The sequence below is a fragment of the Malus sylvestris genome, chromosome 5 (assembly GCF_916048215.2).
Source record: "Malus sylvestris chromosome 5, drMalSylv7.2, whole genome shotgun sequence".
NCBI classification, from domain to species: Eukaryota; Viridiplantae; Streptophyta; class Magnoliopsida; order Rosales; family Rosaceae; genus Malus; species Malus sylvestris.
In genome coordinates, this window is record NC_062264.1 from 12,209,632 (window position 1) to 12,235,026 (window position 25,395).

The window sequence follows — 25,395 nt, forward strand, 5'->3', positions numbered from 1 at the left end:
CATGACACAACTCGTTGATATAACAGGTATGTCATGAAAACGACACGAGTGTTAGGTCTACCGCTGGCCCCCTCTCGCCTTGTCCCTAATATACTTCAATAAATTAGGCCTACAACAACAAGATGCTTTTATAGAAATGTCTTATTTTCAATCTTTTGAGAACTATAAAATAATATTTAAAAACAAAAAGTCTATGCTAGGGTAACAACTGTTAAAAGTGGGTTAGTTTAAAGAAAAAAAAAAAACTCGCAAAGACACCGCCCTCTTCATTTTCATTGAAGTGTAGCCGGCTCTAAAACTAAAAAACATTAAGATTTCAACTTAAAAATTTTCAAATTTCAAGAATTTTTAAACAAAAAGGATGACCAGTCAACACCTCAGAAGCCACTCAACCACGTCTAAGCGAGTTTAAGCCTAATCAAGCATTTTCATGATTGCCCTACCTCCGAAACCGCATAGGTGCTTCTTAAGGCGCATTCTTTAAACCACTGCTTGCAAGGAAAATTTGCAAACATGCTCACACACATGCGAGACAAACATGCTCTTTCTTCCTGGTGACAAACGAGAGAAGAAAATTTGCTGCTCTCTCATTCATATTTGCTCTTGCAAACCCAATTTCAAACATAATGCCAAGGGTGAAGTGCCGATTTAGTCCATGAACTATTACCTGAAAATTAGGTTCCTGAATTATTTTTTGGATAAAATAAGTCCCTAAGTTCATTAAAAATTGCTAATTTTATCCCTACTATTATATTCAAGGATATTTTATCCAATTATTCGTCAACCTAAATTACTTGACACACTTTAAAATGTAATACCATCCTTTTTTCTCGCTTAAAAACATTTCATATAGGTTGCAAATTTAACGTCTAATTTACCCTCTAAAGTTAACTCTATACACTATTGCTTTATGTAAAATTACTAATCTACTCTCCAATGTATGTCATGTGCAAGTAATGTGACTTAAATTGACAGAAAATTGAATATGGTAGCTTTGAATCTAATATTAGAGATGTAATTGGTAGATTTTTATAATTCCAAGAATTGATTTTTCTGAAGAAAAAAAAAATTTAGGAACCTAATTTTTACTCAAATGATAATATAAAGACTAAATTGGCAATTTCACCTAATGTCAAATGATCAAACTGATTTATTACTCGGAAAAATAAAAGGCTTAAAGCCAAACCAGAGCATCCTGAAGCATTGAACGAGAGAGAGAGAGAGAGAGAGAGAGATTTGCAACCATTCAAGGCAATGACAGGCCCTACTTCAATTGAATCACCACAATATATTGTCTGAAAGCAGATACAACACATTTTACCAGATGCAACGCTTAGGTGGCACTTGCCAAAATATACCGATGAATATAGATCCTAATCCATAAACCGAAATCAGAAGCAAATGATCGAGCAACATATTTGGTGATGAACCCTAATAACAACAAGAGGAAGTTAGGTAATGAGTAGAAAAACGTCACTTTCAAGTTTCGAGCAATCCAAAAATAAAACGGATCAATGTATCTTCACCTGCATCACTGGAAGATAACCCCTTCCCAAGGCCAAGGAATATTAGATGATAAATTATAGCCGCCTAGCTTGGAGCTGCTTCATGGCAGTACCTCACCAAATTAATCATCCAAGATCATTGGTATTTTTAAGTTTTAACAATAAAGATAAAATAAAAGGTAAAATAAATAATACATGATTGACATTTTAGTGTAAAAATATTTTTTTTCTTTAAAATAAACAATATCAAGAGTTTTTCATTAAAGTTTCCTTTTTTAATAGAATGAAATTTAATCAGCATCAACAAAGATCTCTAGGCGTGTCTTATATCACAATGGAGTGCTGAAAACCATGCTAATCACACTACGTTTGGGAAGAATTCAATAATAAAGCATCAAAGCGCAAGAACGAGCGGCGCAACGCCGACAAGAAATGAGGCTACACAACAAGAGCAAAGGGAATGAGTACTAGTTTGGTAGTGATTAAATTATTTTAGAAGCAGGTATGAAACAAAAAATCTCAATAAAAATGTGTGTTTGGTAAGTTTATTTTATTTTATTTTTTTCAAAATCATAAATCACTCTATAATACGGTCTAGTAACATTCTTATTCATTTGTAAGTGAGATATGTTAGATTCAAGTCTCGTTGATGGTAAATTTGATACCAAATTAAGTTGTCTTATTGTGTGATTTAACCGAACTTCTCCTCTCTTATGTGTAAACATATATAGTTGTACTCAAAAAAATAAAAATAAAAAGGTGAAAAAGGAGGAAAAGGGGAAGCAGCAATGCCGCTTTTCTTTCCAATGGAGGCGGATGAACAATCCTCTTTAATAAACGTTTCTAAATGACAATCGTACCCTCTCCCTTTATTGTTCGTTTCTCCTATACGTTGCCGACCTCCATGAAAACACCGTTGCTAACTCCAGGAAGAGCTGACTGCTTAAAAGCTAAGATCTTTAATGAGAAACATCAAAATCCTATAACCTCATCAATCTTCTAATCGTGTTGTTGGCTAATCTCACCCTCATCTCCTGCAACTTCCCATCCCTCCCACTCAAAAACCCAGTTCTCAAAAACTCACTACTCCAATTCCAGAATTTCGCATTCCCAGAAAAGCTCAAAAGTTTTAATCTTAACCCAATTTTGCAAAACATTTTTTTTTTAATTATTATGATCGGGGAATTCGAAATTATTATAATAATTTAAAAGATGGAGAGTTTCAAACACGGATGCATGGATGGTAACCTAACACCTTATCCACTGGAATATTGGACCACAAAGAAGGATTTTTGCAAAACTTCAATCTTTACATACCAGAAGGAAAAGGTTGTCTCCAATTTTTCAGTGTACCTTGAATGGTCAGAAACCAGAAGACCCAGTTCGGAGCATCTTGAAGGCTTCAATCGCTCTAGGGCATGAAGAGCCACTTCCTCGCCCTTGTTCAAGCTTTCGCACAAACTCGGCCTTTGGCGAGAGAATCTCCTCCCAGGGAGCCCGGTTCCAAATCCCTCTTAAAAATTCCACTGTCGTATAAATCCAGCGACTTCGACTCAACGACACCAATTTTGATCGCGTCAAGGAAAAGATCCACATCGAGGCTGGACTTGTGGGCGAATATCCTCCCCTCCACCAACCCCACCATCGTGGAAGGGATGATAGTCTGGATCGCCAGCAATGCGAACAGAGGGGTTTCCATACGGTTTTTTCGTCGCCGCCGACGAGGATTCCGAGAGTTCCATTACGAGGGACGGAGAAATTGACGGAGAGGAGAGAATGTGAATGAGGGACGGAGTAAATGAGAGAGATTACAAAGAAAAAAGTATAAATAAAAAAATAAAATTATTATATCACATTTAAATATATATATATATATATATATATATATATCTTTTTTAAACATTTAACAAAGTCATACCTAGTTTACATAAAAATTTAACAAATACAATAATTTTTTTTTGGCTAAAAACACTTTTTACAATCATAGTGTACAAAACATTTTACTACTTTATTTCACAGTTGTTTATTCTTACAGAACAAAATAACAGTACTTTTTTTTTTAAAGCACAACAATACCAAGCTAGCTTTAACAAACATCATAACTTCTATAACCAAATACTACAGAACATGCGCAATAAATCAAAAATTCGAAAAGAGGAAAACTAGTGATAATTAAGAAAAAAGGTCGTACCCAGTGCACAAGGCTCCTGCTTTACGCAGGGTTTGGGAGAGGTGAATGTCGGCTAGCCTTACCCCCATTTATGAAGAGGCTGCTCCCAAGTCTCAAACCCGAAACCTACCGCTCATGGGCGAAAACACTTGCCATCGCACCAAGTACGACCTCTTAAGGTGCTCCCAAATCTAAAACTAGTGATAATTAAGGTGGCAGAAAAATAACAAGATAAAATGGCCAGTAAGTATATCATGTTTCCTCCCTTTAAACTGAGTCCCTGGCCAATAATTGTCGTTGAGCTCTGCTAGGTAACGGCCTCCACAGGATACCTGTCAATGCAATCTTCCCATGGACTATGAGGAGAAGCTTTTACACTTTCAACCACCTCCCACACCGCACTGTTACATTTGAAACCACTACCGAAAGCAATCTGCCAGACACGGTTTCCCTTTTGCATCCTACCCTTTGCCTCGATATAAGCCAACTCATACCAGATCGAACTAGACGAGGTGTTACCAAACCTGTGTAGTGTCATCCGAGATGCCTCAACATGAACTGGTAGAAGCTGCAAGTTCTTCTCAAGCTCATCAATCACGGCCCTTCCCCCAGCATGTATGCAGAAATGATCAAAAGCAAGCTTGAAATCTGGGATATAAGGCTCGACTTTTGCGTTGAACAACTTCTTCGCAACCAAAGTAGCAAAGAAGAGAAGCTGCTCACTTAAAGGCAGGACAAGGGGACCCAATGTTGTGATGTTAGCCTTGAGAGCCCCACCGGCAATTGCCATGAGATCCTTTGACAAAGAAACTCCAGTTTTCCCATCATCATCCTGCTCTTGATAAACACACCTAAATGCCTTATCATCAGCACCACAATGAGTCCTCACAACGTGGACCAGCTTATACTTAGCCCGACGCCTATCCATGGGCTTATTTGAAAGCAAAACTGCTGACCCACCAACACGGAACAAACAGTTGGGTATCAACATTGATTTCTTGTTCCCAAAGTACCAATTCTGAGTAATATTCTCAGTACTAACAACAACCGCGTATGTATTCCTATGAATTTGCAACATATCCTTAGCAAGATCAACAGCTATAACTCCAGCACTACACCCCATACCCCCTAAATTAAAACTTCTAATATTTCCCCTCAATTTGTACTTATTAACAACCATAGCAGACAGTGAAGGAGTTGGATTAAACAAACTACAATTCACAACAAGAATACCAATGTCCTTGGGCTTAACATTTGCATTAGCAAACAGATCATCCAATGCACCAAAAACCACCTGCTCTGCCTCCTGGCGAGCCGCCGCCATTGATATCCTTGGCGGAACATAGTTCATTGCTTCAGGGACATAAGTCTCCACTCCTAGGCCAGATCGCTCCAGAATCTTGCGCTGGAACTCAAGCGAGGACTTATCGAAGTCCCCTATCAACTTTGAATGCTCCATAAACTGGTGGTATCTCACTTTCAAATGTGACGGGGCCTTGTAACACGAATAGTCCACAAGGTAAACGGATCTCGGACGGGTCATAACATAAACGGTGGATCCAAAAACAACCATAGCAGAGAAAATGATGACAGCGACGAGATTGCTCTGGAGTTGGAGCCAGAGCTGGTGAATGTCATCCGGGTCCACCTGGGAGGCTTCAATGACGATGATCGCCATTAGAGGAACTAAACAGAGAGTCAGGAGATGGGCTATCAAGTAATGGTAACCCAATTTCACATACTTCGAGTTCACAGTCTGCAAGAAATCCGGCAGCTGACGGCTCTGAACTCCACCATTGGTGGTCGGAGAAATGCACATGATGGGTTTGCGAAACGGTAGCAGAGAGGATTCAGAGGTTTACATCTGGCGAAAAGGATGATGTGTGTAGGTGAAGAGGACGGGTCTGAGGAGAAGATAAGGAGTAGAAAGTTGATACAACTAAAACATCGACAGAGAGAGGTTTTGAGGGTTTGGTGTGCTATTTGTGTTTGTTCTGCTACCACTCTACCATTTGTCTCTGTTTAGTATAAGATTTGTGAGGAAGAGAAGAGGGAGTGATGCAAGAAATGGACTGATAAAATTTTAGGAGGGGGAGGGGAAAGATGAGGGTTTTTAAAAATGAGGGGACGGATGTTTCAAATGGAAACACGGGACAGGAGAATGCTGATGGGGACTTGGGGGCGATTGCTTGTGTCCCTTCTCAAATAGGCAAATGGTGATTGCTTACCTATATATTGTATCTTAGCTTTAATTAAATTTCTTCATTTATGCATCTTTACTCAAAATTGTAATTTGCATCTTTAGTCCTTGTGTTTTCGATTTTGCTAATTTAGTCCTTGTTTTTTAGAGCAATTAGATGAAAAATGTCCTTAATTGGCTAACGGAGATAAGCACAAGAACAAAATTGACCAAATTGAAAACACAAGCCTAAATTGACTAAATGACTCAAACACAGGACCAGTTTAACATTTAAGCCTATATGATACCTATATCATAGGTTGATAAAATATGTTTAATCTGTGATACAGGTGTCTACAAAATAAATAAAAATTATCTACCTATCATCCATAACATAGTTCAAAGAAATTTCATTTTTCATACAATTATGGATCTATATTATTATATATGTTGATAATAATATATAATACATACGAAATACATTAGTTAGCACAGTTAACCTATGATAGAGGTAGAAGAAAAATTGGGATACAAAGGGAAAAGGAGAAACAATTATTTATTCTTATATTTAATACTAAAATTAAGTAATGATGAACGTATAAAAAAGGGATGACATTTATCACAATTTAATTAAAATAGATGTTAATAACAAGTGAATGGACCTAACCTAACAAATTGGATTAAACCTAATAATAACTCACAAAACTGGACTTATATCAAATTTGCTCAATTTTTAAAAAAGAGAAAAAATGTTTCTATGTTGTGGCTTATTTTCACTGAGGGGTGCGGCAAAGAATAGAGAGAGAATTGTGGAATTTCAAGGATGTCAATTTCCATTTGCATGTGCCTTTATTTAAAGTAAATCAAAGAAAGAGAGAAACTTGTCCTGCAAGTAATACAAATCCTAATAGGAAATAATCACTATCATAAAGAGTGAACCAAATCTACCAAGGATTTACAGAATCACACTTATACTAGAATTGATGTCATAATACTCCCCCCTGAGTGTGTAAATACTCAAATAGTGTTTGCATCAGATCTTCATGGATGATGTAAAAGCAGTTGATGTGGTTGACGACTCAATGAATGAATTTGAATCTCAGAGTAAACCTGAAAGGAATGCATAAAAGTAAAACTCACAACCTCGTTGTTACAACCCGTATCTTAAAATCGTGTAGTTTAATCCCAAAGGATATGAAAAGACAAAATGACCCTAGTTGGTGTCTTGAATAATTATGGAGCCTTGAGTCAATATCTCATATTTTTCTATTTTATTTAATTATTTTTTGTACTCACAAGTACGTCGGCGAAAGCAAAATTGAGTTTGAAGTTACGAATTTCAATAAATGAAGGGTGAAATTGTAATTTTCACTTGGAAATTTTTGAGTGGGACTGAACCCCCATTCTCGGTTACTCTCTTCTCTTTCCTCATTTCTACAACGTTGACTCTCTCTCTAACTCTCTCACTCTCTATCATTGGGAGAAAATGTTGCTTTTCTAGTTTAAAGTGTATTGTATTCCAAAAGGAGAATGCATGCACAAAGACATAAATGTAGGAAAGAAATAAAAGGTTACAAGCAGCCCTAGAGACCGGGTAAGCCTAGAGCACATACTCTTCCTTAATTTAAGGTGATTCACACCAAACACAACATGTGCCCAATATTTCTTGGGAACATTCATATGCAGCACTAAAGCTCGAGTCTTCTCAAGCAGGTATCTATTCTTCCTTTCTGATACCCTTTTCTTTTTAGTGTCCCTACACAACTGGTTTGGTGAACAATGTGTTGTGAACTCAAGTATTGAACCATGTTACTAAACCATGTTATTAGATAGAAACTCAGTGCCATTGTCCAATCTAAGTACCTTAATGTTTGAGTTGTATTAAGTTTGTACAAGTTTATGGAAATCTTTAAATATGCAGAAAACCTCCCTTTTTTATTTCATGAGGTACAGAAAAGTGACACGAGTGAAATCGTTAACAAAAATGACAAAATACTTATAACCATCCATTGATTCAATTGTAGGTCCTCAAACAACAGTTCTACCATCTCAAATGGCTTACATGTCTTAAAAACAAAAATGCCAAAATGTAATCTAACTAACTTCGAAAAATGACATGTTTCACATTTAAGTGGTGACTAACAAAACATGGGAAACAACCCTGACAAAACAACTTCAGAAGGATGAGCAAGTCTTCGGTGCCATAATTGTTGGTTTTCAAAACACTTTGGTCCAGCTTGAAGGGCTCTAGGCATGACTGAGTTTTTGCACAGGTAGTATGGACCATTAAGAAGGAACCCTTCAACAATCATCTTCTTGGTGATGATGTCCTGAAAAACATTTTTTTTGGGTGAGAAAATGGCAAGATAGTTTAGGGAATTTGTAAGCTTTCCTACTGAAAGTAGTTAGAAAGGACAAGAGGGAACATAGAGGGCTAATGACTCATTATTGTTTGTGACTATACTAACTCTTCCCTTACCCAAAACTGACACATTTTTTCCATTTGCAATAGCACTAGTGAGGGATTTTTGAATGCTTGAAAGTCATGCAAGTTTGAAAGTTTATTTGTCATATGATCAATGCCACCTGAGTCAATTATCCAATAATCATATTCAGTGCTTGTTTGTAATGTAATGGAGAAGGTTTTGAGTATACCTGAGGCTTCTTCATGTGTTGTAGACTTGTTTTTGGCAAGAAATCCTGCAAATTGCCCCAGTATGGCAGTATGATCTCTATCTTCATTTTGCGAGTTTGATGCATCACTTTCATGACCCTTGGTTTGCAAGTATGTAGCAAATTTGTTTATGAGTGTCACAGGACTTGCAGTGAAGTCCATGGATCTGTGTGAGAACTCATAGGTGAAGTTAGCTGCATGTTGACTCTTGAAGTGGGTTACTTGTGCAGATTTTGATGGAATCACCTTCCCATCTTTGGTGAATTTGGGCTTCAATTCTAGATGAAGAATCCAACATTTTTCTTCCATGTGACCAACACCATTATAGTAAGTACAATTGAGGTGACGTTCTTACCCTTGTATACTTTGTGGTTTGCAGCATAGGCTCGAGCTTCAGTTGGCCTAGAGCTAGACTCACCATTCATAGCTCTCTTCTTAGTTTCTTCGGGGTTGGACAGTGGCATAAACACTTTTGAAGGTTGGAAGTTTTTTACTCATAAATATGTGGCTTCTGAGATCCTTATACTCTGAGCTTAAGCTTCCCAAAAGTTGGTATATATTGTCTTCCTCAGTTCTCTTTAGTAGGATACTTGCATCTATGGTGTGTGGAAGGTACACATCCAGCTCATTCCATATAGTTTTGAGGCTACCAAAGTGTTTCACAAAAGACTTCCCTTCTTGTCGGATGCATGTAATGTCTTTCTTCAGTTGAAAGACCATTGTATAATTGTTTTGATTTCCATACATGTCCTTCACATAGTTCCAAAAATCTTATGGGGACTCTGAGTAACTGAAAATTTTAGCTATATGTTTCTCCATAGTATTGAGAAGTAAGGACATCACGAGTTGATCCTTGCAGAGCCAATCATCATAAGTTGGTGAGGTGATTCCAGGAGCTTTGATGCTTCCATTTACAAAACTAAGTTTTCCTTTCCCACTCAGGGCAAGTGAAACTGCACGAGACTAAGGTAGATAGTTGAATCCATTCAACAAAATGGAACACAAACACTGATTGGTATTAACCTCAGTGTCTGAGAAGTTTGAAGGGGAAATATAGGAGGTATCACCCTCAATATTTACTGGATCTTCTTCCGCCATGGCTTAAGATTAAAGGTGTGAAACAACGGTGATGAATTGGCCAGAGACAAGTTACAAATAAAACTGCTCTAATACCATGTTACTTGCCTAGTTTAAAGTGTATTGTATTTCATAAGGAGAATGCATGTACAAGGACACATATGTAGGAAAGAAAGAAAAGGTTACAAGCAACCCTAGAGACCGGGTAAACCTAGAACCCATACTCTTCCTTAATTTAAGGTGATTCACACCAAACACAAGACTAAGAAGTAAAAACAAGTGAAAGATCTTAAATCAAGGAGAAGAGGTAACGCTGGCATTGATAATGAGTAGCCATGATAATTACTTGGAGACTTATGATATGGGATGATACGCTAGAGTGCTAGGGATTCATTTATGGACCAAAGACTTCTATACTTCAACATCTATGGATCAAAGACTTAGTCTTCAACATTTATGGACCAAAGACTTTTATACTTCAACGGAAAACCACCACCACCTTTACCATTTTCTGTCAAAATTTTAACTAGAAATTGTTCGAAATGTGCCCTAAGGCCAATCATATGATGATACTTTACGAGCATTTCACATGTTAAACTAATCTAGTTTAATATAAAAAAGCAAAGATTATTGTTTAAAGCTGTCTCATATAAATGTTATATGCTTAAACGATTAAGTCCAAGGAATTTGTAATTAGGAGAATGTGATCTAAAGAAGTTAGATTCATGAGACCATTCTCTTCTGTATACATATCATAAACGTTCTTGATCATAGGATTACTAATTGGGCATTGACAGTCCATTAAGATCAGTACGTGCTATGTCTTCTCTTAGAGAGAGTGACTGGTCTCGAGTCATTGGTGTGACTGACAACAAGACAAGCATGTAGATGCTCAATAGAGAATGAGTCCACTGAACGCAATCAACGAGAAGTTCTCATACTCGCTCAATAGAGAATGGGTCCACTGAACGCAATCAACGAGAAGTTCTCATACTCATGTCACATGAGAACTCATGGTTAGGATAATGAAAAGTAGTCCTTTGACCTGAGGCATCATAGTTGTCTTATGGTTAAGTCCTTGATCTTTGACTATATCAAAGTCACTCCGTCAAAGGGTGTCCACGACATAGTTGGGGTTAAGCCACTTACCCATGGAGGCAAGTGAATGCATAACAAGGGATTTCTAACCTTCAAACCGTTTGAGGGAGAATACTCTATGATATGATTAAGAATCTCTAGCCAGAGTATGAATAAGATTTAGGAATTCGTTCCAAATCACATTCAAGGTAATCATATAAGTAAGAGAATCACATTGGATAATAGACATGAATAAACTATCAAACCAAACAATGTGGTCAAGAGTATTGGATTAGAGAAATACCATATTGCATTGTAATCCTAAACTGAATAAGTTCTCCACCTCTTCTGATTAGCTTGGGTAGCCATGTCCCTCATGGTTTGTGGAAGCCCTAAAGGCGTATAATCACTAAAGGGAGAATCAAAAGTAAGTTTCAATTCACAATCGATTTGAAGAGTTCTAATCGCCCACTGCCTCGCTAGAAGGAACCTAATGGATCGTACACTGTGTAAAGTAGAGATTGAAGAAACAACAGATATGGGTAAGAATAATTAAATGATTTAATTATTTATGGCTAGGCTTAATTAATATGTTAATTAATCAAACGAATAAGTTCATTTTAGCTTTTGAGTAATTATTGGACCTCAAGGCCCATTGGGCTTAGAATCATCAAGCCCATTAACTTAAGTTGTATGACAACTTAATGGCTAAAGACTCAAAGGGGCCCAAAGCCTTTAGAAGGCTGGCCATATCATGAATGAAAGGGTTTTGGTTCTTTTTATCACTTAAGTGAAGTGACTATAGCCAAAATTCATTAGTTTTCTCTTTTGAGGAAATTGGAGAGAACAAAAGCTCTCATTTTTCTCTCTAGGAGGCCGGCCCCCTTGGAGGGGATTTACTAGTATCAATCCTCCTCCAAGGTCACTTATCTGTTCTTCAAGTCCCTCTTTGGTGGGGAAACTTAGAGGTTCCCTTTTTGGGAACTTGGAGAATCCATCCAACCATCCTCCTCCAAGAAATCCATGGAGCTAAGAATTAAGGAATGAATGCCCTCTCTCTTAGGTGATTAGCCTTTGCTTATGCAAAGAGGATTCAAAAAAGGTATAATATTTCTCAACTCACTTTGTTCTTGAGTTGAGTCTTGGTTCACCACAACTACTAGACCTTGAATTTCGTGGGTAAAGTTTTGTTTTTGAGTGCCTCCAAGCATGATTCCACCTTTAATCATTAATTGCATGCATATATGTCTCTCAAATGAACTTGTTTTCACAAATATCTCCTTCAGAAACCACATAAATAATCATCTAGGTAGTTTGAGGAATTCAATAGATGCATTGCGTGCACAATCCAATGCTAGTAATATGATAACTCGAGCTTGAGTTCTCAACGGAATTCTCAAGCGTGAACACTGATAGAAACACCTTTTATTTTGCTCGAACTTTACTCCAATCATCCTTAGGTATCAATTCCAGGTTATGGATGTTGAATTTGAGTTATAAATGGAGGTTTTATTTTACACCCTGTGCAATTTCCCACTTCCTGATGAGTTTTTCCGGTTGAATTTTGTCGAGTTCGAGACTAATGGTGCTTGAAACCAAATCGAATCAATTCTAGGTAATCATCCTTCAAATTTCATGTGAGATTTGAGTTGAGAAACTCAGGTTTTGAACTCGCATGCCCTCCGTTCGTGAAAGTTCAATGTCTAAATAGTACTTTTTGATGTTGAATTAACGAAATGTTAGAAGTGGGATTAAATTGGACAAAGGCAAGGGACTTAATGAGGAAGTACGCTTGGATTACATGTGAGTGGATCCCTTTAAAACTTTTGTTTTCGATTAAATTGTTTTGATGAATAAATGATTTGAAATCGATTTGATGAAACTTAAGTAGAATTGATATTATGACACTATTGTGAATTTAATAATTTATTTTTAGGAACACTAATGAAAATGGCTTGAAAACTTTGAGTTTTAACGATAAGGACAAAATAAAAGGTAAAGTGAATAGTACCAAGTTTGACTTTTTAGTGTAAAAATGTGGTTTTTTGTTAAAGTGAACAGTATCGTGGGCTTTTCGTTAAAACTCTCATTATTTTTACTAAATGGTCATCATGCACTATGTACTAGCTAGCTACGATTGTATGACTATTTACAGATACTGATATTTCTAGTAAAGGCTAGATATTATTAGTGATTACCGATAAAAAATTAGCTAGTAGAGGATAGCAATACATAGTGGAGGTGGATCTGAGCATCCCTTTAAAGAGAATGCTAATTGTGAACCCTTGATGAGGAAAGTCATATCCTTATTAGTTACAAGAAGTTGTTTGAAGTCTGTTTTTATTATGGGCGTAGGAGATCAATATACACGCTTGCTTAGAAGAGGACTTAGATAGTGGGTACGTCATGATAAACAGTGTGTTCAAGGATGAACTTTTGGTCTACACTAAAGATACCTATGTTGATGATGCTGTGAAGGAATCCTTACAAAAGGATGTGATGTTAAGCTTTCCTTCTGCTGTTAATCATGAAGAAGAGAATGTTGACCGTGAGAAGGCTAGAATTAGAGAAGTGGTGGAGCCTCGGGAGGATAAGGGTTGGACCACAGTGGTTCCTAAGTTGAAAAAGAAGGTTGACAAGAAGAGAAATGGGGAGCTGGTGGTTGATGATGCCATATCGAAGAATGTTGGGAAAAAGGTAGGAAAAGTTTCTAAGTGTAAGTGGATACTTAGGGTTGGTCTTGTGCCGAAATGGAGGAAGACTTGAGGTAACTCTAACAAAGAGTAGAAGGTAAATGACAACTTTAAAGTTTGCTATGTATGCATGTCCTCTAAAGTTCTTGTTCACTTAAATGATAATTCTACTCTTGCGGCTACATTCCTAATCATTAAGATGACTAATATAGTTACTATAATTCGTAACAACAATGTTGTGCAAGTTTTGGTCAATGTTTGTTTCTATTATATGTCATATGTATTGTCATGATATGGTAGGTAAGAAGGGAACTAGAAGTATTGGGGAGAGTAGCTCTGCTGCTGGGGATGTTGTGGCATCTATTATGGCGGCAGAAGCAAGGATAAGTACTACTAGGCCTAAAGTGGGAGTGTTAAGTCCAAGGAAGCATATGCAAGAGTGTTAGTGAATTCAATTTTAAACTAAGAATATTGATGATGAATATGGAAGAACACTCAGAAAACTTAAGAAAGAAGAAGAAGCGAATTGCGATCAAAATCACAGAGAATATCCCTCTGCAAATTCTTTCATATATTTCGAGGCTCTTTTCCTTACACATAAGAGCTCATACACTCCAACAATATAATTATTGGAAGCGAAAGAGAGAGATATAACTTTAAAATTCAATCTCAGCCATCTAAACTATACTACACTGAGATTAAGACACTTGTCCAATATCAAGCCTTATGAGACTTGACTAACACATTATAATTTTAACACACAAGCTCAGCCTATAAGCTGAATCTTTTCTCTAAACAAAAATTGTAATCTTCATTTTATCAGTTCATGAATTTACACTTCAATGCTCCCTCTAAATTGTGAACTGATTTCACTCCCAATTGCTCTTTGAGATGATAGAATTGATCCTTAGCAAGAGCCAGCCTTTGTGAGTATGTCTGCTACCTGATCTTTGGTTGGACAGTACACCAAGTTAATGATCACATTCTACAAAGCTTCATTGATAAAGTGATACCCTATGTTGATGTGTTTGGTCTTCTTACGAAAGATAGGGTTCTTAATGATTGCAAAGGCATAAGTGCTATCACAGTTTAGTGGAGTTGCAACGATCTGTGTTTCACCAAAATCTCCCAACACAAACCTTAACCAGGTTGCTTGTACTCTACCTTAGCTGGGGATAGTGCAACACAGTGTTGCTTGACTAAGGACCAAGAGAATACTCTACTTCCAAAGGTGAATGCATACCCTGAAGTGATTCTCATATCATCTTCGGATCCACTCCAATCACTGTCACAGAATCCAAACAACATTGCTCATTTAGCTTTCTTGTACTTTAAACCAGAGTTCAAAGTTCCTTATATGTACCTCAGCACCCATGCATACATAATATATGGCCTAGTTGCAGTGAGATACAACAAGTTGCCAACTATTTTCCTAAACTGTGCTTCATCTGTAGCTCCACTATCATCATCTTTTCTCAACTTATCATTTGGAACAAGTAGAATACTAACAGGCTTACAATACTGCAGTCCAAACTTCTTGAGTAGAGAGGTAGCATACTTCTTTTGGTGAATGAATATGCTGGTTTCAATTTGCATAGTCTCCATTCTTAGAAAATGATACAACAAACCCAAATCTGTCATTTCATACTTATGCATCATATCAGCTTTGAATTCTTCCATCATCTCAATACTACTTCTAGTATAAATGATATCATCCACATAAATCGACATAAGAAACATTCCTGCACCCTCCTTCCCTTTTGTATACAAGGTTGCTTCACTGTCACTCTTCTTGAATCCACATTCTTCAAAATAAGCATCAATTTCACTATATCAAGCCCTTGGAGCTTGTGTCAATCTATAGAGAGCTTTATGCAATTTGTACACCTTATATTTTCCCTTTTAACAATAAAACCCTCTGGCTGATCCACATACACCTTTTCTTGAAGTACTCCATTCAAGAATGCAAACTTAACATCTAGTTAAAATAGCTGCCAGTTATTCTTTACAACAAGAGCAATTAATGTTCTTATGGTGTCCAACCTTGCAACAGGTGCAAATGTCTCTTTGTAATCCACACCAAGCTTCTGTGCATACCCCTTTGCCACCAACCTTGCTTTGTTTTTCTGCACAGGTCATTCTAGGTTCAACTTGGTCTTGTATACCCACTTTACTCCAATCACTGGCTTGTCATGTGGTATGTTCACTAATTCCCAAGTCTTGTTCTTTTCAATCATATTGATCTCCTCTTGCATTGCAACTTTCCAAGCTTGATCTTGTACAACATCATCAAAACACTCAGGTTTAATAATACACAGGTTGCAGTGCTCATACACTTCACTCAGACTTCTTCATTTCGAAGGGGTTGAATCAAAAGCTTCTGTATCAACAAGCAACCTTGCATTTTGAGTACTTGATCTTTCATAAGAAGTGGGAGATGTTGACATGAGAGAACTTCCAAATTCATTCTCATCAGTTTCTCTAAACTCAGGCTAGATTAGAGGAACATATACTTCTTTCACTTAGTTTTCACTTCCCATTTTCATCAAAAACAACATCTCTTAACATAGTCACCTTCATTTTGCTTGGATTAAGAATTATGTACCTCTTCTCACATGATCAATATCCAATGAAAATTCCTTTTGCACTTGATGCCTCCAACTTGTGTCTCAGATCTCCAAGTATTAATGAATAGTACACAGTACCAAATACCTTGAGATGTTTAATCCCGAGTCTTCTTCCACTATAAGCTTCAAATGGTGTGACCTTGTCCAATGCACTTGTAGAGCATCTATTCAATAAGTAAACTACTGTGTTGATTGCCTCTCCCCACATCTTGTAAGGTAGCCCCTTCTCATGCAGCATACTCTTAGCCATCTCTACTATTGTCCTATTCTTCCTTTATGCCACTCCATTTTGCTGTAGAGTGTAGGATAGAGTGAGTTATCTTTCCATGCCAATTGATTCACAAAATGCATTAAACTTAGTGGAGGTGAACTCTCCACACCTATCACTTCTCAGTTTCTTCAGTGGATAACCACATTACAGTTCAACCATAGCTCTAAACTTCTTGAATATCCCAAACACCTTTTACTTATTCCTAATGAAGTATATCCAACACATTCTAGAGTAGTCATCAATGAATGTGAGGAAATATCTGTTCCACTTATCGATGGAACCTGCATAGGTCCACAGACATCAGAATGCACCATTTCTAGTGGTTCTTATGCTCTCCAAGTAGCCCCCTTAGAAAATGACTCCATGTGATGCTTCCCAAGTACACAACCTTGATACACATCATTACTATCTTGGATTGTAGGCAGCCTCAATACCATTCCTTGACTTTGTAATAGTTTGAGACTCCTATAGTTTAAGTGGCCAAATCTCTTATGCCACATCTTTGCACATTCTTGAACACTTGTTCTTAGTGCGAACTCCTTGTTTATGCTGAAATCCAAAGGAAAACACCTATTTCCTTTCTATTTCACACTGACCACCAAGTTACTTAGAGACCTGTCATTAAACACATCCACTCTATAGTCTCCAAATAGAAAAAAGTAACCATGCTCTATCATCTGGTCTACACTACGTAAATTCTCTGCAAGACCAGGTACAAGCATCACTTGCTTTATGTATCTCCTACCCTTCATTGTCTCAATAACCAATGTCCCATTTCCTGCCACTTCAACCAAAACTCCAATGCCTACTTGGACATTGGCTTTCACATTTTTGTCAATATCTACAAGCAAATCTTCTCTGGATGTCATGTGATTACTACATCCACTGTCCATGTACCACACATCACTCATCTTCTTCACTTCACCAGAGTGATTAGCATAGAACAAATTACCAGTTTCTTCCACCTGATGTGCAAAAATTATGTGTTGCACAACCTTGTTTGTATGGCAGTACCTTGCAATGTGTCCAATTTTATTGCACTTGTGACACTTGACCATGTTCTTGACCCAACATTCACCATAGTACAGTCTATCACAAAATTTACACTTGTCTCCAGTGTTATTTGCCTCATTTTTCACATGAACACTAGACTTGTTACTCCACTGTTTCCCTTTTGACTTAGAGTTCTTTTGGTATTTGCCATTGTTAGATTGACCATTAAACCTATTTGGTTTTGATGCAATGTTTAAGCTAGCAAACGCCTTCTCTGTGCTACTCTCACCATGTCTATCAAGTCTTTGCTCATAACCTTTTAGAATGGCAACCACATCCTGAGCATATATGGTCTCCAGATCTTTAGTGTTCTCTATCACTGATGCAATACTATCATAAAACTTAGGCAAACTAATTAACAAGTTCTACACAATTCTATGATCGCATAAATCTTCACCATAACTTCTCATTTGATTAATTAGATCAAGCAGCTTAGCAATATACACAGAGAGGGATTCATTGTCATTCATCCGAGTATACTCAAAATCTCATTTAAGATCTTAAAGTTTCACAAATCTTACTTGCTTAGCACCAACGAATTCTTGTCTCAGAATGTCCCACGTTGCCTTTTCACTTACCTGAGTTGCGATCCTCGGGAAAATATGATATAAAACATCACCTTGGATGATTCCAACTGCTTTAGCATCCTTGACTACATTCTCTTGCATCAGCCTCTTCTCCGCCTCCGTTAGCTCATTTTCCTTCTTTATCGAAGATTCGTAGCCATTTTCAACCAAATTCAACAGTTTGTGTGAATAGAAAATGGTCTTCATTTTGGTTTGCCAGAAATCAAATTTCTCGCCGTTGAAGACTGGTGCTCTAAGTTGTCCCCCTCTGGATCCAGCCATGTTAGACTCGATCACTGATATAAACTCAAATCACTGCAATGAGCTTTTGTTGTGAATCCGAGCTCAATCCTTCATAGACACGATGCCCAGAAGTTCAGATCCAACCTAGCTCTGAGTCCATATTAGTGAATTTGATTTTAAACTAAGAATATTGATGATGAATATGGAAAAACACTCAGAAAACTTGAGAAGGAAGAAGAAGAGAATTGCTATCAAAATCACAGAGAATATCCTTCTGCAAATTCTTCAATATATTTCGGGGCACTTTTTCTCACACATAAGAGCTCATACACTCCCACAATATAACCATTGGAAGAGAGAGAGCGAGAGAGAGAGATACAACTTTAAAATTCAATCTTAACCATCCAAACTATACTACACTGAGATTAAGACACTTGTCCAATATCAAGCTCTATGAGACTTGACTAACACATTACAATTTTAACACACAAGCTCAGCCTATGAGCTGAAGCTTTTCTCTAAACAAAATTTGTAATCTTCCCTTTATTAGTTCATCAATTTACACATCAATAGAGAGGAGGTTGATGTAGAAGTATAAGGGAGCCACATGAATATACTTCATGAAATTGACTGATAAAGTGCATTGCTTGGAATTGTAGGGGTCTAGGGAGACTGATTTAGCAGTAATTTTAGTTTTTTGTGTTCTTCAACAGAGTGATTTCATTATTAATAATTGTTGGGATATAGATAAACTAAATGAAGTTGTGGATAGAGATATTGTTAAAAAGATTTGCTTACTTCCTATTCCTCTTCGAGATATAAAGGATGAATTGGTCTAGGGTGTTTCTAATAATGGTGGTTTCTCAGTCAAGTCAACAACTTGGCGCCAAAACAGCAACAACTAGCCGCTTATAAGTTCAATCTTTTAAAGAGAATGTGGAAGCTATCTATTATTCCGAAGGTTAAAATGTTTGTTTGGCTTATGATATTTAAGTAAAATTGTCAATAATATTAATAAAATGTGCCCGATGTGGAGCCTTAAATAACCTAAAAAATTCTACAGGCCACACGTGAACTTTTGCTCAAGAAAGAGAATATTGCCCTCATTAAATAGGCATGCTCCTCAGATACCCCCATGCGCAGCTCAACACCCCTGAAGATCCAAATAGCTGAATGATGCTGCCAACAGCTCACCTACCATGGCAAGCAAAAGTCAAAGCATTAAAGATGAGGATTAATTACCCAAATCTTATCTTTTATACATTTCCAATTGAGGATTGATTACATTCAAGTAAGTAATCCCTATTCAAATTAATTAGGGATATTTACACCATCATTCAAGATATTATTTCCTATTTAACATCTTGAGAATATTCTTTCCATAGACCTTGGCCAATAGGATGCCGCCATGTGTAGGGTAATATCTTAACACCATGGTTGGCCCTCTCTCCCTATATATATCTCCAATTTTGCCAAATTCCGATAAGCTTGTGCTACCCCTAAAAGCCGTAAACACATACTCTATTCAGAGAAACTAACTTAGGCATCAAAGATCCATTGGCCTAACCCCTTCCCCCCTTCCCCCAACCCCATGGGCGCGTGAGGCTTAGGTCTTTGATCAAATGTGTTGATCATTTTGTGGGTGCATTTTCGCAAAGTAAGAGATAGTGAAAATTTACATCAACACTCGATATGTCAAAATGAGGAGGAGGATCTAAATCATCTGCTTATCAAGTGCCAGATTGCTAAAAAGGTTTAGAATCTTTCTTCTATTGCTCCTCCAAATAGAAATAATATTGTTAGTGATAATATCTTCGATTGGATGGAAACTCTGAAGTCTTGTGATGCTGAAGACATGTCAGAGTTGAGTAAGGTCATGCATATTCTAAATTGTTGGCAAATAGGGTCAAAAAGAAGTAATTTGGTCTTCATGAGTGTTGTCTCGACTCCCGCCCGGGGAGTTTCCATTGCAACTAGTTTATGAAAAGTTTTTCTTGCGGGCTAATGAGAGGCAAGTTTGCAAAGGTACTGCGCCTCCTGATCAGATTATAAAGTGGCACACCCTAATCATATTGATAAGGTTAAGCTTTTTGATGGGTCGGTTACAAAGGATCGTGCTGCTGCAGCATGTGTGTTAAAAAATTCTAATGGTCAAGCCATTGAAGCAGGAGCCTTTGATTTGGATGGAGTCACTATTTCCGTGGTTTAAGTGATGGGCTTGAGAAATGGCTTAAGTTTACAAAGTCCAAGGGTTTTCAAAATGTGCTGGTGGAGGGTGATTCTAAGCTTTCATTGAGGCAGTACAAGGAAAGTGGGAGGTCCCTAGAAGGATTAAATCTATCATTGAGGATGTCCATAGTCTTGCTTGCTCTTTCAACCAAGTTGTTCGAACCATATATACCGGAAGGCAAACTTTGTTACAGATGTCTTGGTACTTTGATCTTTCACTTGTGAATCCTATTATGTGGGATTATTGCTTGCCGGCTGTTGCTCTCAATGCTTTTAATTTCGAAGGTTTTGTCTTTAATGATATTCTTTCTTGATTAAAAAAAAAAAAAGAAAAATTTCGTCGAGCATTATTTTGTATTTTTTTTCCTTTGAATTGATTGCCCGACAATATTTCATTGGGCAAAATATTTTAAATTTTGTATTTCAATATGCCTGACAAAATGGTTTCATTGGGCAAGTTTTATTTGTCAGGCCAAGTTGGTCAACACAGTTTCCTTGTCAGACAAACATGAAACATATGAGCAACTATTTTTGCGTGACAATCATTTCTCGACGAAATGTTGTCAGGCAAATAAATAGGCGACGAAACCTTATTTCGTCTGACAAGATTATTTCGTGTAGACAGAGAATTTTTTGTAGTGAAAGATCCATATCTAACTACAATTATGTTAGTCTTCCTCTTCCAAAGTTGAGGATCCAAATCTTTTTTTCTTTTTTTTTTTTTTTTTTTTTTTTTACATTCTCAGTTGGCTGTTGGTATTGAATGATATGATGTATTTATTTAATAAAAATATGCGTATTGTTGCAGTTATATTTAGAATAGGAATGTAATTGTGTAAATCTGAGTGTATCTAGAGATATGTTTAAATATTCCCTTTAGTAGTTATTATCCTATTAGAGTTGTAATCCTATAAGAGTATGGATTTAACTTATCCTACTACTATAAATAAAGGCACAATTGGGTGATACAACACACACCTCACAATAAAATCTCTCTCTTCTCTCTTGCTGCTGACATTCTCCATCTCTAATCCTAAATACAGTTCAATCAAATAGGCCTACACCACGTTATCAGCATGCTCTTGCCAGAAGCTAAGGAACTGAAGGATTGTAAGATGAGGTTTTCTTCTACAAAATTCAAAGGCTTTTATTTGTTTTGTGCTAATTAGGCACACTTAAAATAAAGTACGATATTTGAAACGTCCACGAAGCATGAAAACATTCCCCATGATGCATGAACTCCCTATATTTATATTTTTCTTCTAATATGTATTGTATATGATTCATATATTTGTCAATATATATTAGGGTCCTTAAAACCCTAGAAGAGTCAAAAAAAAAAAAAAAACTGGGAAATATGCAGCATGGTTGCAGCTCGCCACCACGCCGCCACTAGGCACTATTGTCGACCACTACAATTGGCCTACAACCTATCTATGTGGAGCAAACATGGGAACGGCGTCGTTTGATGCCTTAGACCATAGGATAGCAGCCCTTTAGGCTTTGTTGTTCATGCCAGGCAACACAGGCCCTAGGCCTGATAGGGTAATCACGGGCCTGAAGCCTACAACCCAAACCGAGAAGGCTTGAAGCTTTTTTAGCCTTGTCCCACGCGTCTCTGGCTGAACTCCAGCAGCGCATAGCTACTAGGCCTTTCATGTCCTATGCCCAAGCCTGCCTGCAGCAGCCTGTTACTTGTTAGGCTTTGCCCTAACTTTGATCCAACTCACCAGCAATTTATGCTACTAGGCTTGACTTGCCCTGACCCAAAAACCTGGACCCCACCTCGGCTGGGCCTCCCTACACAACCCCGCAAGCAAGCTTTAGGCTACGCTTGCCTCATGCTTTTTTTTTTTTTGCCCAAACCAGCAGCACTTCTAGCCCATTTTTTTTTGCTAGGCCATGTTCTCTTTTTCGACCCAATGCCAATTTCGTTATAACTCATACCCAAATATTTTTTAAGGTAGTTTGGGTTATGCCAACCAAAGCTAATATGACCCATCTGTCATTATTTTGCTTCCACGATCGACCCCATTTGGTCCCAATCTATTGAATTAATTAAAAGTGATTAGCAATTCATTAATATGATAACTAATACAAAATTATTGACCTGAATATCACTTTTGGACATTAACGATTCAATAATGTATTTTTCTACTTTGAAATGTTGATATCCTTTTGAAGTCCCCAAGCTCTCACACTTGAGTTCCAAAACAACTCAAATCCACTACACTTAAATCAACATATTGCATTCTGTGTTCTTGTAGGAACCTCTCCTTTATGAACTAATCATTCATAAAACTAAATTGAACATGTATTTTCATATTTAGTGCCTTTGAAACCCAAAGTTTTCATTCAAAACTTAGCACATGAAACCTGTAGCTTTCCTGCTTAAATTAAACCAATACATGTCTATAGAACCCAGTTTTACGATGTATGTCTATGGATTAACATATGACTAACTATGTTTTGTTGTACCCTCTGTTGTTGGGACATGTCCAACTTGAACAAGCTCGATTTCACCACTTTGGAAATATCTGAAAGAAACTACCTGAAGTGAGTTCAAGACGTGAAGCTCCACTTTACTACAAAGGGTATTAAAGCCACCATCGAGGAACCTACCGACGAAAACCCTGTTGACGAAGCTGAGAAAGCTACTGCAATGATCTTCATTCAAAGACACACCCAAAAGGAGGAAATTTGACCCATAAGCGCCAACCCCTTGCGCCTAAGGCCCCAAACTTCAAGAACAAAGGAAAAGCTACAGTTCAATCGACTTCCACTAAAATGGACATGTGCTACCACTGTCGATTAAAGGATCATTGGTCACGCGTATGTAGAGCTACCCCCGAGGCTATTGTCAAGTATCATTCCCATCGTGAGTCTAACTTTGACAATGTGGAACATCCCGAAGATACTACTACATACATGGAGATATCAGACTTTTAAGAGGCATCTTCCCCTATGGACGAATAAGTTTTATTCTTCTAGACATGTTTTTACCCCTAGTGGCCGAAACCCCCCCCCCTAATTTTTAGGTTTATGGTTTAATTTTTGGACAAATTTTCTAAGTATTTGGAATAATTTGTTTGGTTTTGGTTTGTTTTGAATTATGGATAATTACTTTATGGATATTATTTCTCGATTGATGAATTGAATGAATGGAATTATATTTATGCATGTAATCAATTCAATTAATTTATTTCTAGGTATGACTAGTGAGGAAGTTAGTTATCTGGCTGATAGTGCTACCATGCACACCATCTTGCGTGAGCAACACTATTTTACTAACTTCTTACCTAAGAATGCACCTCTGAAATCACTCTCAAGCTCATCCAACCTGATTGAAGGATAAAAAGGCCATGTATAATGTTGTCTAATGGTACTGTCTTAACCATTAAAGAGGCACTCTATTCTCCACGTTCCGGAAGAATGTTGCTGAATTTTAAAGACAAAGAACGTTGCTGAGTTTTAGAGACATTCGAGATAATCAATATCATATTGAAACCACTAAAGAGAATGGTTCTGAATTTCTTTGTATCACTTATTACAAGTATGGCCCGAAGCGCATTAATGAGAAGATGGAACGTCTCCTAAGTGGGTTGTACATCACAACCATTCGCAACATAGAGACCCACCATGTGGCCGGCCCCGAGCCTAGGTTCTAGAGCAATTTGCTGCTTTGGCATGACCGTATGGGCCATCCCGGACATGACATGATGCATTGTATCCTCAAATCATCACATGGGCATCATTTACCTCCCTATGTTGGATTCCCGCCATGCAAAGCTTGTTTTTTGGGGAAGTTGAATACTCAACCCTTAATTACAAAGATTATTCACAACCCTCCTAAGTTTCATCAAAGGATTCAAGGGGATATTTATGGACTATCGAACCAACATGCGGACCATTTAGATACTTTATGGTGTTGGTTGATACATCGACACATTGGTCACATGTCTGTTTATTGTCCACACATAACGTTGCATTTATGAAACTCCTAACACAAATTGTGAAGCTAAGGGCTCACCACCCTGATTATCCAACCAAGTTATTTCGATGGGATAATGCTGGAGAGTTTCTGTCACAGACCTTTGACGATTATTGGATGTCAATTGGGATTGAAGTTGAACATCCTATTGTTGGAAATGTGCCCTAAAGCCAATCATATGATGATACTTTACGGACATTTTGCAAGTTAAACTAATCTAGTTTAACTATAAAGGGCAAAGATTATTGTTTAAGCCGTCTCATATAAATGTTATATGCTTAAACGATAAAGTCCAAGGAATATGTGATTGGAAGAATGTAATCTAATGAAGTTAGATTCATGAGACCATTCTTTCGTAGACACATCCTAAATGTTCCTGATCATAGGATTGCCAATTGGGCATTGACAGTCCGTCAAGATCGGTACGTGCTATGTCTTCTCTCAGGGAGAGTGACTAGTCTCGAGTCATTGGTGTGTGTGACATCAAGACAAGTACGTAGGTGCTCAGTAGAGAATGAGTTCACTGAACGCGATCAACGAAGAGTTCTCATACTCATGTCACATGAGAACTCATGGTTGGGATAATGCAAAGTAGTCATTTGACCTGAGGCATCACAGTTGTCTTGTGGTTAAGTCCTTGATCTTTGATTATGTCAAAGTCACCCCATCGGGGTGTCCACAGCATCGTTGGGGTTAAGCCACTTAGTCATGGAGGCAAGTGAATGCGCAACAAGGGATTTCTAACCTTCAAACCGTTTGAGGGAGAATACTCTATGATATGATTTAGAATCTCTGGCCAGAGTATGAATGAGATTTAGAAAAGTCGTTCTAAATCACATTCAAGGAAATCATATAAGCACACGAATCACATTGGATAGTAGACATGAATAAATAAACTATCAAACCAAACAATGTGGTCAGGAGTATTAGATTAGAGAAAGACCGTATTGCATTTGTAATCCCAAACTGAATAGGTTTTCTCTACCTCTTCTGATTAGCTTGGGTAACCATGATATGCTGCAAGGTGTTACTCATGGTTT

General features: G+C 37.4%; 3 protein-coding genes and 1 long non-coding RNA gene across 4 annotated transcripts; all 4 read right to left on the reverse strand.

The window, feature by feature from the left end:
* Positions 1-1,235: 1,235 nt before the first annotated feature.
* LOC126622425 (uncharacterized) lies at positions 1,236-3,302 on the reverse strand. The gene is made up of 2 exons (XR_007623449.1): positions 2,859-3,302; positions 1,236-1,431 (listed from the first exon to the last, which is right to left on the reverse strand). It is a non-coding gene; the product is annotated as an uncharacterized LOC126622425 (long non-coding RNA).
* A 194-nt stretch (positions 3,303-3,496) lies between these two features.
* On the reverse strand, positions 3,497-5,807 carry LOC126622416 (3-ketoacyl-CoA synthase 4-like). The gene has a single exon (XM_050291140.1). The coding sequence runs from the start codon at positions 5,492-5,494 to the stop codon at positions 3,983-3,985; it is 1,512 nt and encodes a 503-aa protein (XP_050147097.1). The 5' UTR covers positions 5,495-5,807; the 3' UTR covers positions 3,497-3,982.
* An 8,708-nt stretch (positions 5,808-14,515) lies between these two features.
* On the reverse strand, positions 14,516-16,252 carry LOC126622554 (uncharacterized mitochondrial protein AtMg00810-like). Its single transcript, XM_050291342.1, has 3 exons — positions 16,088-16,252; positions 14,739-15,166; positions 14,516-14,660 (listed from the first exon to the last, which is right to left on the reverse strand). Exons 1-3 carry the CDS (start codon positions 16,250-16,252, stop codon positions 14,516-14,518), a joined length of 738 nt encoding a protein of 245 aa, XP_050147299.1.
* A 602-nt stretch (positions 16,253-16,854) lies between these two features.
* Positions 16,855-18,174, reverse strand: LOC126622556 (uncharacterized). Its single transcript, XM_050291343.1, has 2 exons — positions 17,905-18,174; positions 16,855-17,691 (listed from the first exon to the last, which is right to left on the reverse strand). The coding sequence occupies exons 1-2, from the start codon at positions 18,172-18,174 to the stop codon at positions 16,855-16,857; spliced, it is 1,107 nt and encodes a 368-aa protein (XP_050147300.1).
* Positions 18,175-25,395: the final 7,221 nt, after the last annotated feature.